The sequence below is a fragment of the Narcine bancroftii genome, chromosome 10, assembly GCF_036971445.1.
Source record: "Narcine bancroftii isolate sNarBan1 chromosome 10, sNarBan1.hap1, whole genome shotgun sequence".
Classification (NCBI taxonomy): Eukaryota; Metazoa; Chordata; class Chondrichthyes; order Torpediniformes; family Narcinidae; genus Narcine; species Narcine bancroftii.
In genome coordinates this window covers 76,982,358-76,998,787 of record NC_091478.1, presented here as the reverse complement: position 1 = coordinate 76,998,787, position 16,430 = coordinate 76,982,358, and the positions used below count along the sequence as shown (strand labels likewise).

The 16,430-nt window shown below is 39.3% G+C and overlaps 1 protein-coding gene across 2 annotated transcripts in view; it reads left to right on the top strand.

Annotated features, from left to right (window-relative positions):
* edc4 (enhancer of mRNA decapping 4) overlaps positions 1-16,430 on the top strand; it is a 64,715-nt gene that overhangs the window by 38,276 nt on the left and 10,009 nt on the right. Inside the window, exons 18-24 of one of the 2 annotated variants that reach the window (XM_069901461.1) lie at positions 421-878; positions 4,579-4,680; positions 6,008-6,160; positions 9,760-9,793; positions 11,055-11,238; positions 14,067-14,222; positions 16,082-16,197. In XM_069901461.1, the coding sequence (XP_069757562.1) occupies positions 421-878; positions 4,579-4,680; positions 6,008-6,160; positions 9,760-9,793; positions 11,055-11,238; positions 14,067-14,222; positions 16,082-16,197 (1,203 nt within the window). The remainder of the gene's footprint in view (positions 1-420; positions 879-4,578; positions 4,681-6,007; positions 6,161-9,759; positions 9,794-11,054; positions 11,239-14,066; positions 14,223-16,081; positions 16,198-16,430) is intronic. The other variant, XM_069901462.1, reaches the window with a different exon arrangement.

The following is a 16,430-nucleotide window of genomic DNA, read 5'->3' as shown; positions in this document are numbered from 1 at the left end:
CTCTCTCCGCAGCGGGCCTCTTCGGACAGGTAAGGCCTTCACCTTTTTCCTCCTTTGTCTTCTCTTCCTCTCTTCTTACCGTTGCTTTCGACTTTTCTTTTTTTGTCGCCATCTTCTTTCCACCTTTATACTCACTTTTCTGTAACTTTTATTTCTGTGCCTTTGTGTTTTCTCTTGTTTTTCCCGACTTTTCTGGAGAGGGCTGGAGTTCACCGTCCGGCCACTACTCCATCACGTGACTCCTCCCGATTTCAAGGATATTGATAGAATTTATCCACAGCAGGATGGAATTTACTTCATGAATTTTAATTTTTAGTTGATAGTTAAGTGGAAAATAGTTGAACCAGATAGGATAACCTAAATTTCGCCCTCTAATAATTCTGTTATGACTTTAACTGGGTTGTCTTTTTTTTCTGATAGGTTACTGGTGCTAACTCATCACTTCCTTTGGAGCTTCAGTCTGTGGACCCCCTATGTGTGCCTCAAAGTTCACCAACCCGGGAACGCTCCCCTGATGTGATCTCTTCTGCTTCCACAGCAATGTCTCAGGACATTCCAGAAATTGCCTCAGAGACCCTTCAACGTGCATTTGCGGGCTCCATCTTGTCCAGCGAGGTTCTGGAGCCTAATCATCATCTGGATAGCATGGCCTCTGCAGCTTCTGCCCTTCATCTGTTATCTCCAAGGAGTAGGCCTAACTCTGAACATAGCCATCACTCTCTGGATATGCCTCAGATGGAAGTGGAACGGCTGAGCACTCCATCGCTATTAGAAACCGTCTTATCTCAGGATAATACAGCAGGGGAGAATGTTGCCAGCCAGCCTTGGCCAGCAGCTCCTGACATTACTCGAGAAACTCGTAACAGCATCAATGAGAGGTACTGTGAGAAATGTTGCCATATGACTTGGAAGATTGTTTGTGGGGTGGGGGGGGGGGGGGAAACTATCTACTAATCTACTATATTTGGGTCATTGAATTTGCTCTATTTCTTTTCCCTACATCCTTCCTTGTTCATTTGTCTGTGGAATGTAACATTCCTTGGAAGAAAAAAGTTTTAAAACTATCCAGATTCAAAGGCAACTGCTAGAACCATTCACAACAAACATGTTTTTGAGGAGTTAGGTAGGGAATGCTGGTTGTGGAGGGGAGTAACTCTTGCTTTTGCAGGTATTTCTTACAATCTTGCTGTGATTGGTTCAGGATTGAGATCACTCTGCTAGCTTTGCCTTCAATCTTCTGTGCTCTCAGCTGTGCAGTGGAGATGTTATTGAGAAAATTATCTGTTGCAGAAAATTTAAAAGCTTCAGATGCTATTTCTTTTTTCATTCTAGTTGATGCATGAATTCTTAGTACATTATCTCCAGCTAATTTTATATTTATTTGAATTCTTTATTGATACACACAGAGATACAGTGAAAAGCTTGGTTTTGTGTATGATGTAGGGCCCACGAAAAGTTCACAATGATAAGATTCATCACGATCCTAGTAGTGTAGCAGTTAGCGCAATGCTTTCTCAGCGCCAGCAGCTCGGGTTTGAACCTGGTGCTGTCCATTAGAAGTTTGTACACTGTCTGCATGGATTTTTTCTGGGTGCTCCAGTTTCCTCCCACCCTTAAACTTTTGGGAGTTGTTGGTTGATTGGTGCATTTGGGCAGGATGGGCTCGTGGCCTGGAAGGGCCTGTTACAGTGTGTGGGAATCCAATGCATCTTAATGTTGCTCCAATCTGGTCCCTCCTCTCTGTCATGGGGTGCTGTCTGGCATTGGTCACTAAAGCTGCCCGCTTGCTGTCCTCTCCTGCCTCACTGCGGCCACCTCCCTGCAGCACAATCTGCTAGTTTCATAAATTTTAAAAAATATTTTATTTTTGATTTTTTTCTTTAAATATACATAGAAAAACTTTCCAATATAAATATATATTTATACTTTACAAAAAACAAACAAAACAACCCCTCCCCCCCTTCACAATATAAATCCATACCCTGTCAGGACTCACATTTATGTTGATCATCAAGAACTCTATATGGGGAAGTCACTTGTATTTATACTTTAGCAGCATTTATTATTATCCTTTTTGTATTACATTTATAATTACAATTGGACACCTATATGATTCAAATAAGGCTGCCATATCTTAATAAATTCATATTTGTTCTAAAAGTTGTATGTAATTTTTTCCATAGGTATGCAACTATTCATCTCAGCAGTCCTTCGTGTTATATGTAGAGGGGAGTCAGATTTCCAAGTAATCACAATACATTTCTTAGTTTGTTACTTATTTCAATGAACTTGCCCAAAAGATAAAGCTCTGGATCGCCAGTGAAGGCCACCCTTGCTGTTCTTATTAATGTTTCCGTCATTTCCTGCCAGAAAGGTCTCACCTTCACACATGACCATGTAGCATGTAACAACATTCCTATTTCTTTTTGACACCTAAAACACATTTCAGATATTTCAGATTTTGATTTGTGTACCTGCTGTGGTGTGAAATATAATTGGTGGAAAATATATTGCATTAATCTGTACCTTGGATTTATAATTGATGTCCTGTTATCCAAACACCAGTCAGATCAATATCTTTCCATTATTGCAACACCTAGATCTGACTCCCATCTCACTAGTTTCATCAATTGAAACAGTCTGATTGAATCCCAGATTGAAAAAATGGTAAACTAATTGTCATGCACACCAACTTGGAGGCCCGATTGAAATTGGCTAGCTCTTTACTGAATTTGGCTAGAATTTGCTCTTGCATTTTAAATAAGAATAGGCTGACCTCTCTGCTAATAATCTCCAAGCCTGGGCTGTGGAATTGAAGAGAAACTGCACATTGTTAGTTAGAAATAGTAAGTAAATATGTCAGTGATTCACAATAAGTTGGTTAGAATCTGAAAGGATCGATCTACGGTTTTCACACTGGCTAACCAGTAAATTGGCTGTTCAACAAAGCCATTTTTACCATTCACACTCACCACCAGGCATTCTGGGAGAGAGGCACCTTTCCTCACTAGTTATCCCTTTCACACTGGGCTAACCAGCATGCAGGTGTCAGATCGCCAGAGGGATGATACACCCTGACACCTGTGTGCTGATTCATGAGCATTCACACTGGCATAGTAACTGGTATATTGGCAGTTAATTACTGGGGTAAAGTGCCAGTGTGATCTGTTTTGTCTGTCAATCTGTTCAATGTTGAATGGCTTGGCTTCTTTGTGAACAGTGAACTTGCCTAGCCATTGCCACCAAATAATCTTGTTCAGCAAGATGGCATTTCTTCACTTGTCTACCCAGTGACCTTATTTCCTTCATAGGGAATGTGAACAAAGATTATTTCAAGTATCTCACTTTTCAAACTATGTTTATTTGCTAATTATGCCTACCTGTCATAGTAGATTAGTCCAAGTTAATAGACTGCAGTTTCTGTGCTTAATATTGTTTTTACTTTGTGACTTGATGTTTCCTTGGCCACTTTTCTGGAATTTTTTGCTTTGTGTTTCTTATATTTTCAAAGATGAAAATGTTATAATGTATCAGAAAAAAAAGTTTAATTTCATTTGCTACTAAAATCTTGACGATGTGTTTTCAATATGATGCAAAAGCAGATTGTTCTTTGTACAGAGCAGAAGCAAGCTCTTTGGCCCATTAGATTTCTGGGTTTTTTTTTTGCCCATTTCCTTCATTGATCACTCTGCCTTGTAAAATTGCAACTTCAAATCCCAACATTTGTATTCTATGCTTTTGTTATCACACTCTGCCTGTGTTGCCACCTTCAGAAAAACTATGAACTTGAACCCCCAACTTCTGTTTATCACCATTCCTTCAGGTTACCGTATTTGCTGTATTTGTCTACCCCATCTGCTTGCACCCAACACTGTCCAACTTTCAATCTGACCTTTATCCACTGTCTGCTAACCGCAACACTGCCAACTTTGGTGTCATCTGAAAATCACCTATATTCCCATCTAAGTCAGAAACAACAAGGATCCCAGCCCCAATCCATGCAGAACACCACTGCACCATTACCTTCTGCCACTTTTGGATCTAATTGGGCAGTTCACTTTGTATCTCGTGTGCTTTAATTTCTGAATGGCCTACCATGCAAGAACTTGTCAAATTTTTTATTGAAGTCGATGTGGAAAATGAGTGCTATCCTACTTTCATTCATCTTCGTATTTCTTCTCAAGTGGGAAATGAAAGTTTGCATCTGTTTATTTAACTGATTTCAGAATTACTGTCTTATCTTTTGACTTTTGGTCATTACTGAATCTTGTACTTTTTTTAAAAAAAACATCTTTAATGTCAAAAAGGATGTCACCCTTTGTAGTCAGGAGAATAAATCCATTAAGCTTTATAATGAAGGCATGTAGTCTGATTTTAAAAAAAGCACACAAATATGCTTACCTATTTGCTTTCATAGTCAAGCAATGTCCCAGCCAAACCACATTCATTTTTTAAAGATTTTGCTGGGGTTGCATTCCTGGAGTTCGATGATGGATTCAAACTATTGCCTCTGCATGATAATTGATGCAGGTGTCGTTCTTTTCGGAAGTTTCATATAACTCTTGCTTTATTTTTAAGTTCCAGAGAGGATATGCAAGAGAAACACAAGAACTCCACCATCCATAGACATCCGTACCAGCTGCATCAGCATGAGAGTCAGGATGCCAGTGCTGAACAGAGGTAATCGAGAGTTACCAGCAGCTGATGGTCCGTGTAAATATATGACCCACGAGATAATAAGATTGGCTTAAATCCCAGTCTTGTTCGTCAGTCGTCACTTATAATGTGTTAAGGAGGAGGGAGGGACAAAAGAATACTAGCCATTGCTTGACTAGGAAAGCAAATATTCAAGTAGAAAGGAGTAAAAGTAGGATAACAAATATTCAAGTAGAAATTGTGTTAACTGCATGCTCTGGTGTTCAATGGAAACTTTCTGCATGCAAATTACCATAAATAGATGAGCTATATTACCATCCATTCGCCCCTCCCCCCTGTATCTTCTATTACCTGTACATCTGCCCTGGCCTCCTGTGCCCCTCATGCTCAACAAGGACAGGATTCCCCTTGTCTTCACCACTTCACTGGCCTCTCCATCTTCTGCCACCACCAGGTACATCTGGCCCTCTCCACCTTCTACAGGGACTGCTCGCTCCGTGCCTCCCTCAGCCACTCCCCACCAATGACCCCCTTGGCAGCTACCACTGTGATCAAGGGAAGTACCATACTTGCACCTCACCTCATCCCTCACCATCATTCAGGGCCCCGAACTGTTCTTCCAAGTGAAATTACACTTCACATAAATCTGCAGGGGTCATCTACTGCATCTGGTGTTCCCGTTGTGGTCTCCTCTCCATCAGAGATACTGAATGCAGGCTGGGGGTTTGCTTTGTTGAGCACCTCGGCTCTGTCCGCCGCAATGAGGGGCATCTCCCAGTGGCCACCCATTTCAGTTCCCTGCTCCATTCCCCTGCGACGTGTCTGTCCATGGCCTCATGCACTTCCAGACTGAGACCACTTACAAATTGGAGGAACATCTTATCTTCTGACTGGGCACCCTCCAATATTAACGTCGACCTCTCTGGTCTCCGTTAGGACTTCCCACCACCCCCCCGCCATCTAATCCTGTTTCTCCTTCCTTCCAGTCCTGTCTCTACCTTTCCTTTTCCCCTGTCTCCTTTCCTCCAGATCTGCATTCCCTGATCAATTTTCACCTTTCCACCTGTGTTGCTATCCATGTCCAATTATCACCTTTTTTCTGTTGGTCTTTGCTCCTCCCTTTGCCCCTTTCCTTCTCCCCAGTCTTTTATCAGTCACATGTCTGCTTTTTACTTGTACCTCGAAGAAGGGCTCAGGCCTGTAACATCATTGCCTTCCTATTAACACTGTGGGATCTGCTGAGTTCCTCCAACATTGATGTGTTTTCAATTTTAAAATGCCCCTGATCTTTATGGTAAGGTGTGAATAGAATATGTTACCTGTTCTTCCTTTTTTTTTTTTGTTAATGCAGTGATCATGATGAAGAAGTTGCAAGTCTTGCGTCCACGTCATGCACCTTTGGTCCAAAAACTGCCTCTCATCGACTTCCAGTTAAAGACTGGAAATCAAAACTATCTCCACGATCCTCTCCCAAATTGAAGAGAAAAGGCAAAAAAGAAGATGGGTATGAACCTTTTTATTCATCCGTTCAAAATCTGAGCACCAGTAAAAATAGGATGCAACGTTGGTGCAGTAAACAGGATTCTATATGGGTCTGAACTGGATTATCATTTAAATTTGCAGATGATACAGAAGGAGGGCAGTTAGTGATGAGGAAACAGGCTGGGCAAAGCAGTGGCAAATTAAAGGCAATGTCGGAAAGTGTTGGGTCGTGCACTTTGGCCAAAGGATTAGGAAAGATTATTATTCGGAAGGGAAGAAAATTCAAAATTTGGCGGTGCTAAGGGACTTGGAAGTCTTCATGCACCTACCCTGAGATTGTCTTATCTCAGAAGCTAAGCAGGCTCAAGCCTAGTCATAACTCAGAGGGGAGACTGTCCTAGGAACACCAAGCGCTGAAGGTTTCTGTGAAGGACGCTAGACAAAGTGGAGACTCTCTGTCTGTCTTACAGTAGACAAAAGTTAAAGAATCTCCTGTAGGTTACATTCTAAATATAGTATTACGTGACAATAATGGAACCTTTACCTTTTGAAGGTTAACCTCCAGGTTGAGAGATGGTGAAGAAGGTGAATGCAATGTTGGCATTTATACCAAAAGGAATAAGATGTAAGAGCAGGGATGTGATGTTGAGGCTTTATAAGAGACTGGGAAGACCTCACTCAGAGTATGGGTTACAGTTCAGGGATCCTTATTTAAGAGGATGTGCTCGCATTGGACAAGGTTCAGAGAAGATTCACAAGAATTATTTTTGGAATGAAGGGACTAGCATATGAAGAACATTTGGCGGCTCTTGGACTGTACTTGTACAGTTCAGATGAATGAGGTGGACCTCACAGAAGCACTTTGAATGTTGAAAGGCCTGGACAGAGTAAAAGTTGCAAATTGCTTCAGTTGTAGAGGAGTCTCGGATGAGGGGCAGAACTTCAAGATTGAAGGCTGCCCATTTAAAATAGAGATGAGGAGGAATTTCTTTAGCCAGAGAGTGGTGAACCTCTGGAATTTGCTACCATGGGTGGCTGTGGAGGCCAAGTTATTGAAGGACGAGATTGATGGGTATATGAATGGTCAGAGAATCAATGGTTATGGGGAGAAGATAGGAGTGGGGCTGAGTGGAGAATTGATCAGTTCATGATGGCATGGCAGAGCAGACTCAGTGAGCCAAATGGCCTACTTCTGCTTCTATATCTTATGGTCTTAATCTTTGTATTAATAATTTGGATCACTATATCCAAGATCAGAATTTAATGAATCACAGTTTGCTGTTGAATGGTGAAGGATGCCTAAAGTAAAGCTCTTTCCACATCCAAATATAAGCTTATTAGTAATGGTGACTTTCTTTGAAGTAAAAACTATTAAAGTGCTATTGGATGGGGTGTCCTTTTTAACCACACATTTTAGTGATCAAAAGTTGTAGCAATTCCCCACCCCCCCCCCCCCCCCCCCCACCAGGAAAGGCATGTAAGTTTGCATTTTAAGGTGAGCAGATGTAATTCTTTCTAGCTTTCATGATTTATCCCATTTTCTATAAAAGACATTCTTTTTACTTTTATGAACAACTTGCCCTTGTCTGATGTGGTAAGAGTGAGCTTGTGGTATGCTGAGCTTCATTAGTTGGGGGATTGAGTTCTAGTCGTGATGTAATGATGCAGCTCAATAAAACTCTGTTAGATAACACTTGGAATACTGTGTTCAGTTCTGCTTGCCTCATGACAGGAAGGATGTGAAAGTTATGGAGAGGGTGCAGAGGAGATTTACGAGGATGATGCCAAGATTGAAGAACATATCTTATGAGGCAAAGTTAACAGAGCTTGGGCTTTTCTATTTGGAGCAAAAAAGGATGAATGGTGACTTGACAAAGGTCTCCAAGATCATGAGAGATATAGACAGGGTGGACAGCCAACACCTCTTTCCCAGGGTAAGAGTAGCAAGCACACTGAGGACATCTGTACAAAGTAAGGGGGTGGGGAAACTTAGGGGAGATGTTAGGTGCAAGTTTTAAAACATTTTTAAACACAGTTTTGAGTGCCTGGAATGCAATGCCAGGGGTGGTGGTGGTGGTAGAGGCTGGTACAGTAGGTACATTAAAAAGATTTTTAGACAGGCACATAGTTACAAGAAAAATAGAGGGTTATGGGTGTGAGGTAGGGAAAGTTTAGTGTGTTGAGTAGGTTGGCGTAACATCGTGGGTTGAGGCATCTGTACTGTGCTGGAATGTTCTATGTTCATCTCCTGGATGTTCATGTACCTATCTAAATGCCTCTAACTTTCGTTTTGTGAAATTTTGAGGCAGAGTGTGCTATGGTTAAACTAAAAAAGAATACAATTTCTTGGAAAATTCTGTTTCAATTCAATCTATTCTTTCTGCTGAGGTTTTTTATAAATGTATTTTTAAACAACAAAATTTGGAAATGAAGTACAAAATAAATTTGATTACTCTCATAACATAGTTGATAAACAGAGCATCGGGCAACTCTTCATTGACTATGGATCAGCTTTTAACACCATCATATCCTCAGTGGCAGTCAACAAGCTCCTAAACATGGGCCTCTGTACTCCCCTCTGCAACTGGATCCTTGATTTCCTTATCGGAAGACCACAGTCAGTGCTAATTGGAAACAATATCTCCTCGACACTGACAAAAAACACAAGTGCATTCAAGGATGCGTGCTTAGCCCATTGTACACCCATGACTGTGTGGCCAGGCATAATTCAAATGCCATCCACAAATTTGTTGATGACAGCACAGTTATTGGCAGAATCACAGACGGCAACGAGGAGGTGTACAGGAGGGAGATAGATCGGCAAGTTGAATGGTGCCACAACGACAACCTTGCACTTGATGCTAGCAAAACTAAGGAGCTGATTGTGAACATCAGGAAGGGGATATCAGGAGAACACAAACCAGTCCTCATTGAGGGTCAGCAGTGAAAAGGGACAAGAGCTTCAAGTTTCTGGCTGTCAACATCTCTGATCTGTACTGGGGTCTCCATGTTGATACCATCACAAAGAAGGTTTGCCAGCTATACTTTGTGAGGAGTTTGGGGAGATTTAGTATGTCACCAAAGACAAACTTCTACAGGAAATTCTGATTGGTTGCATCACTGTCTGGTATGGAGATGCCAATACACTGGACAAAAAACTATAGGCACGCACGCACGCACGCACGATTTCAGAATGGACAATAAACCACAGACTTTCTCTTGTTTTTGCACCAATTTATTTATTTTTAAATGTAATTTTATAGCAAGATTTGTACTGTGATTGCTGCCGCAAAACAATAAATTTTGATTCTGAACCATATGATTCAAATGGCTGCTGGTTTCAGAAAACTGACTTCATTTGATATATGGTTAAGGTATAGAACTTATTTCAGTGCTATTTGATTAGCGATGGGTAAGTCAGCTATGCTTTTTTTTTTCCCTTTTCTGATCACTTTCCACTGATCCTCACTCATGCCAGAGTTGATTAAAATGTGGTTATGATGTCTCTGCTTCATGTACCTAAGTGCAAGCGGATTTGCTTTAACTAATTTTTTTGAAGTGTAACATATTTTAAATATAATGAAATGTTTTTCTTGTTTAATTTTCCCTTTTGTACTTCAGGGAGAACACACAGTTCCTACGATCAGAACAGCAGGTTGGTATTTGAAAATTATTTTCAACCATTTCACATTATTGGTGAATTCAATTTCAAAATTTATTTAGTGGATTGAATGCATGTTAAAATAAATTAACCAATAGTTTGAAATAATATGTAAAGGGGAAATTAAGACTTTTTAATAAAAAAGTATAATGTTGGAATGAATGTTGGCTGTATTTTGGCAAAACCCCTGCAATTTATTTTTTATATACATATGTTCATGGTGATAGGTGAGAACACAGTGTTCACTTAATTCAGTTTCCTGCTGTTTGATCTTCATGTTGGCTTCAGCATTCAAATGTGACATCTTTGATTTCTATAAAGTAATCATCTGAAATGTTATTATTTGTGTGTTTCTCCATGCATGGTGAGGTGTTGTAGATCATTCAGTTATATTCAGAGTGAATTTCCACGAAGTTAAAACCATTGGGGAAAATGATTAAAATTTTGAGTTCTTTTGAAGAGGTGATGTATAAAGTTGATACATTCATTAATACTATTGTTTTTATGCATGATTTCAACTCACTCATAAATTATGTTCTTGTATTTTCCTCATTAGAATATTTGTGGTTCTATTAAACTCAAGGATATAACTAAACCAGAGTGAAATTTAAAATCGAAATGCTAAATACTTACAAGAACCTAACAAACAAATATTACATTTTGATTTGTATTATTAAATGTAGATTTATTTAAATAGAATTGGATGTTGGTCAATGGATTACATGGTTGTGTCAAAGATCTGATGGGTTTTAAATTAATATTTTGGTAGACCATTGATCTTATGATTAACTTGCGAAAGTTTTTTTTTAAATTTGAAAGGCAGGCAAGAATATCTTCAACCTGAATAGCATTTACTTGAAATACATTAAACACGGCCAATTTAATACAAATTGCACGTAGTTTTAAAATGGTTCTTGGGCAATTTATTTTGAAATGTCAATCCTTATCCCATATTCTCCTTTTGCGCACAAGGGTTCTTAATTAATTGTGCATCACTTTCTGCTTAACATACTGATTCATCTCTCCCTAAATTTCAAGGATTAGCTTCTCCCTAGAAGTATGGAAGGAACTTGATCATTGTTCTTATTGTATTTTCATGGTGCCCAACTAACTGTTTTGACCATTTGTACAAAGTAATTACATGCAATGTCAGAAGAAAAGCACGTCAAGATTACTGGGTGTAATTTAGTACATGTCTGAATTCATCTTTATTTAAATAAATTTTAACTGCAGAATTTGCTTTACTCCCTTGCAGCAGTTCAGCTCAAACCAACAGGAGGAGTTGCTGTCTCTTCTGCGTAGTCAACAGAGGGAGCTCTGTGAATTGAGACAGAATCAGTTGGAACTTGTGCAGAGGCTCACCAATCACATGGATGCAGTGCAGGGCTCAATTATGGGACATGTGGAGCGAATTATGGTTACGCAGCAAGAACAAGAACGTATCCTTTATTCATTATTAATGATACATTGATGTTTAGTTAAATGGATTTGGATGTTGTTACAAGCACTGAACTATTAGATAAGAGATGCAATTGATTACGCCTCATCATGAATGTTTATATTGTAAAACATATTAAGATGCAGGTTTCTCTGATTTAAATGGTTCTGACCAAGGCATGGTATTTTATTTATTGTATTCCATCAATAGTATATCAGAGGAAGATTCACCTGTAATGGCTTTGTAAGTTTAATCATTTGCATTTAAATCTGTTTCCCTTTCCTCCAGATTTAAAGACAAGTTGTATTCCATAAATATATAACTTTTTAACCCTTTGGACTCTGTCCCTGTTTTTGGGAACTACCAACAAACATGTATGCTGCATGCCCCCATTTACTGGGACTGGTTTTGTACCCAACCGTCAGGTGGTTCATACTGTTGTTTCTACTGTTTACCCATGGACCTAGTCTGGAGTATATATTTTGAAAGGTTAAAAATGGCCAGAGTCCAAAGGGTTAAAGCATAGTAATATTTGATGGATGTAGCACCAAAGAGCCCAGCAGAGTTATTGGGGCTTGGTCAGAACCTTTCAATGGTCAGAGTTATTGGGGCTTGGTCAGAACCTTTCAATGGTCAGAGTTATTGGGGCTTGGTCAGAACCTTTCAATGGTCAGAGTTATTGGGGCTTGGTCAGAACCTTTCAATGGTCAGAGTTATTGGGGCTTGGTCAGAACCTATCAATGGTCAGAGTTATTGGGGCTTGGTCAGAACCTTTCAATGGTCAGAGTTATTGGGGCTTGGTCAGAACCTTTCAATGGTCAGAGTTATTGGGGCTTGGTCAGAACCTTTCAATGGTCAGAGTTATTGGGGCTTGGTCAGAACCTTTCAATGGTCAGAGTTATTGGGGCTTGGTCAGAACCTTTCAATGGTCAGAGTTATTGGGGCTTGGTCAGAACCTTTCAATGGTCAGAGTTATTGGGGCTTGGTCAGAACCTTTCAATGGTCAGAGTTATTGGGGCTTGGTCAGAACCTTTCAATGGTCAGAGTTATTGGGGCTTGGTCAGAACCTTTCAATGGCTTGTAATTAACCTACTACAAAGGGAGATTTGCTTGTTGCAGTTCATTAATTCAGCTGTTAATTAATGTTAATGCGGGAGCTTCTTAAACATTTTCCTTGGCCTAACTGCCTTCAGTTTCATCCATGAGCTTCCACCCCATGATACTCAGTGACATTCCTGTATTACATTCTGTCATCGTGACAGTGAGCTACTTTCAGCCAGAAATGTAATAACTACAAGAACAAATCAAAGCCTGGTAACTCTGTACCAATTGGAACAAACTTGGCTTGTTCTCCTTGGTGCTACATTGACTGAAATACTACCTTGTTTTAAGAGTAAATAGTTCCAAAGAACCCTGGCACTTTCCAATACAAAGCACCTGCTTGTCCACCATCTTAAACGTTTATTGCTCCTGTCGCCATGTGCAATATGCATAGCAGTTCCCACCAAAACTTTGACAGATCGTCCTAAAACAGTAATATCCAGCTCCATCTTCCAGAAACACACTATTTGGATCTCTCTGTGGGAGGAGATTCAAAACAGTCAATTAAGTCTCAAGAATGCTCAAGACTTCTGTGCAGAAGTATAAAAATCCTCTCAGATTCCTGGGAACCTCTGGCTCATGACTGCTCAAAGTGGAGGAGCAGTATTTTAGATAGTACTGAGTACCTCGCGTCCATGTATCCGGAGCACATAGTAGCCTGTGTAAGTGTGAAAGGAGTGTGGCATCCTGCAAACATCCCATCTTTTTCCTCTTCTGTGGAGAACCTGCAGTTCCCACATTATCCTCAGTAGCCATAAAACAGGAGTGAAACAAGTCATCCTTAATCCAGACAGAATCACAATTTGTCGTGAACAAGTCATAACTTTGTTGTTTTGTGGCAGTATCATAGGGCAAACATTTATGTAAACTACCTTACAAAAAATATATATAAAAATAGTGCATGAAAAGTCAAAGTAAGGCAGTGTCTTTGGTACATTGATTATTCAAGAATCTGATGGCAGTGGGGAAGAAACTGTCCTTATGCTGCTGAGTGTTCGTCTTGAGGCTCCTGTACCTTTATCCCGATGGTACTAGCGTGAAGATGGCATGTTCTGAGGTGGTAGGGGTCCTTGCGGGTAGAGACTGCTTTCTTAAGACACGGCCTCTTGTAGATGCTCTTGATTGAGTGAAGACTGGTGCTTGTGATGTCACAGGCTGAGTTAACAAGGGAATCTCAGGGAAAAAGAGTCATTATTTGCAAATTTTATTCGTGATATGCATAGTGAGTTTTGATAGTTCCAAAATAGTCTTATGAAAATAATATTGCAGTCCTTCTAATTTTGGATGGGGTGAGGAGGGGGGTGCTATCTTGATCATATGATTGTTTTAATGCACAACAGGATGCCGCTTTTGTATTCATCCCTAGCTGTAGACTTATAAATCCAAGTAATGCTGCAGTGTTTGGTCTTTGATCTTTTGACTTAATTATTTGCGATGTTTAAAATCTTTTGTAATTTTCCTTTTCTTGCACGTATCAACTTTAACAAAGATGGCTTTTTATTTAGGTTAAAGTAGCATCAATAAGCTAAGCAAGTTTTCTGTATTGAGTATTAACACTTAAACAGCAAATTTGAATCATTTTTCTGTTTTATTAAAAATAATTTTTTTGAATTATTAACTTTCAAGCCATGGAGCCCATTTAGTGATATAAAAATGTAAAATTGCTGTATTTTTTCATTCATAATCCATGTGATTTTAAATAATTTGCCTTGACTCTCAAACCTTCAGAGAGACGAACAGATAGAATCCTGGCAGAAGGACGTGAAAGAAATGGGCAGTTTCAGGAACAGATGTCTCAACAGCTATGCCAGACTTTAGCAAATTCTATCAGTAATCGTATTGAAAAAACTGTTCGAGATGAGATGAAGAAAAGCTTACCACAATGTGAGCATAGGCTTTAAACTGCTCTGGATTTTGCCATGGGGGAACAATTCAATCACTTTTCATTAAATTTTGGGCAGGACAGTTAGGGTAGCGGTTAGCGCAATGCCTTTACAGTGCCAGTGAATGGAACTGGGGGTTCGAATCCCACACTGTCTGTAAGGAGTTTGTACTGTGTGTCTGTGTGGGTTTTCCCCAGAGGCTCTGGTATTCTCCCACCATTCAAAAACGTACTTGGGGTCTAGGTTAATTGGGTGGCACGGGTTCGTGGTCCAAATTAGTCTGTTAGTGTGCTGTACGTACGTCTAAATATTCTGCAGTTCTCCACAAGCAAAATAATGTGGATGTTCAAAACAAAAATAGGGTTCACAAATCAGGCAGCAGCTACAGAGGTGGGCAAAAAAAACCAGTTAATGTGCCAAAGTTTAGTGAGCACTGCTGCCAATTATGTGCTAAACTGCCAACGTTTATGCATGTAGGCATCACAAAATCTCAAACTTGCCACCTACTATTTCCTGCAGTTTCCCTCCTTGCACTCCAATGTTGAGTGTCTTCTAGAACATAGCTTGAGTCTGATTTTACTGCAATTTTCTACCCTTTACTTAGGGGGCATTTTCATTCACAATTTTTTATAACTGGATTCATCCATGAACAAATTCTTAAAACGGAATATTTAATAGAAATTGAAATCTATTTAGGAAGAACATGTTATGATGACAGCAAAAAATCCAAGTGTTGTAACAACAGAAGCAATCTTTGAGATGGTTGGATAGTGATAAAAGCTGTTGGAACTATTTTTTTAAACATATGGAGTATACTGAAGGTCTATCTGTAATACGTTGCATGATCAGACGAAAGAAATCAATTTCGACAATTGATTTTCAGGCTGCTTTCAGAGCAATTCATGAAATTTATTTTAGTAGGCAATTTGTTTCTGTAAAAATATTGCTGTTAGCACACTGATTCAAAATTATTTAAAATATGGGGAAAGAATTATTGTATAAAGCAATGTAAGAGAGCAACTTCAATCTATTTTGTTTTTGGTGAATGCCCAGATTTTTGCTATAAATGCAATTCCAAGTTTGTTACTTAAATGACTTGCCTCTTGCTTTATCTGTAATTCCATCTTTTGATTTGTATCTCTTTGGGAGTATTGCTGACAATATTATCCATTCCTAATTGTCCTGGGTCAGGAGTCACATATAGGCTAGGTTGTGTCAGGACATTAGTGAACCAGATTGATTTTTATAACAATCAAGCAATTTCATGGTTTTTATAGCTGAGGCTCACTTTTTTACTAAATCCCAGAATTTTATTTAACTCCGGCAATGTTAGGAATTGGGCGGCATGGTTGGCGTCGGGTTAGTGCAACAATGGTAGAGCGCCAGCGATCAGGACTGGGGTTTGAATCCCTCACTGTTTGTAAGGAGTTTGTATATCCTCCCCATGTATGCGTGGGTTTTCCCGGGGACTCTGGTTTCCTCCCATACTTTACAATGTACCGAGGGTGGGGTTGTAGGTTAATTAGGTGTAATTGGAGCAGCACAAGCCCTCAGAAAGGGTTTGTTACCATGGTTATATGTTGATATTTAAAATGTAATAGTTTTAAACTACTTGATTTTATTTTCTCTGAGTATTGCAGTTTGCCTTATAAATAAATTCTCTTTAACCCAGATTGACAGTGCTTAGCTTTGAAAAATTGGTCCATGTGCTAGTTATTATTTAACTGTGGATTTGCCAAGAAGGGAGCACTGAGTTGTAAGGATAACACTTGCATCTTTAATAATGCAAAGAATGAATGAAATGCATTAAAATGTATTTTGAAGAGGCGTTAACTTAAAATTATTCAATCTTTTTCAAAGCTATTTCCAAAAGTTTGGAGCCAGTGTCTGGTCAGTTGAATAATCAGATTGCAACCAAGCTTGCAGCAATTGAAGGAATATTAAAGGAAAATGTAACAAAAATGGTAAAATCTAAGGTAAGAAATTTGAACATCAAAAATATTCGCAATTTCAGATAGCCTTCTATAATTTGATGTTGATTAAAAAATTTATTTTTAAAATTATTCAGATCATCTAATTCTTCATATTTGCCACATCCCAATCATGTTTTCTATGTTGTACCCATTATATTTGCTTTCCTTTCCTGTGGGATTTCTTTCCCATTATCAGTTACTATCCCTCTTTAGGGTGTCCAGATCAGTGACTTCTC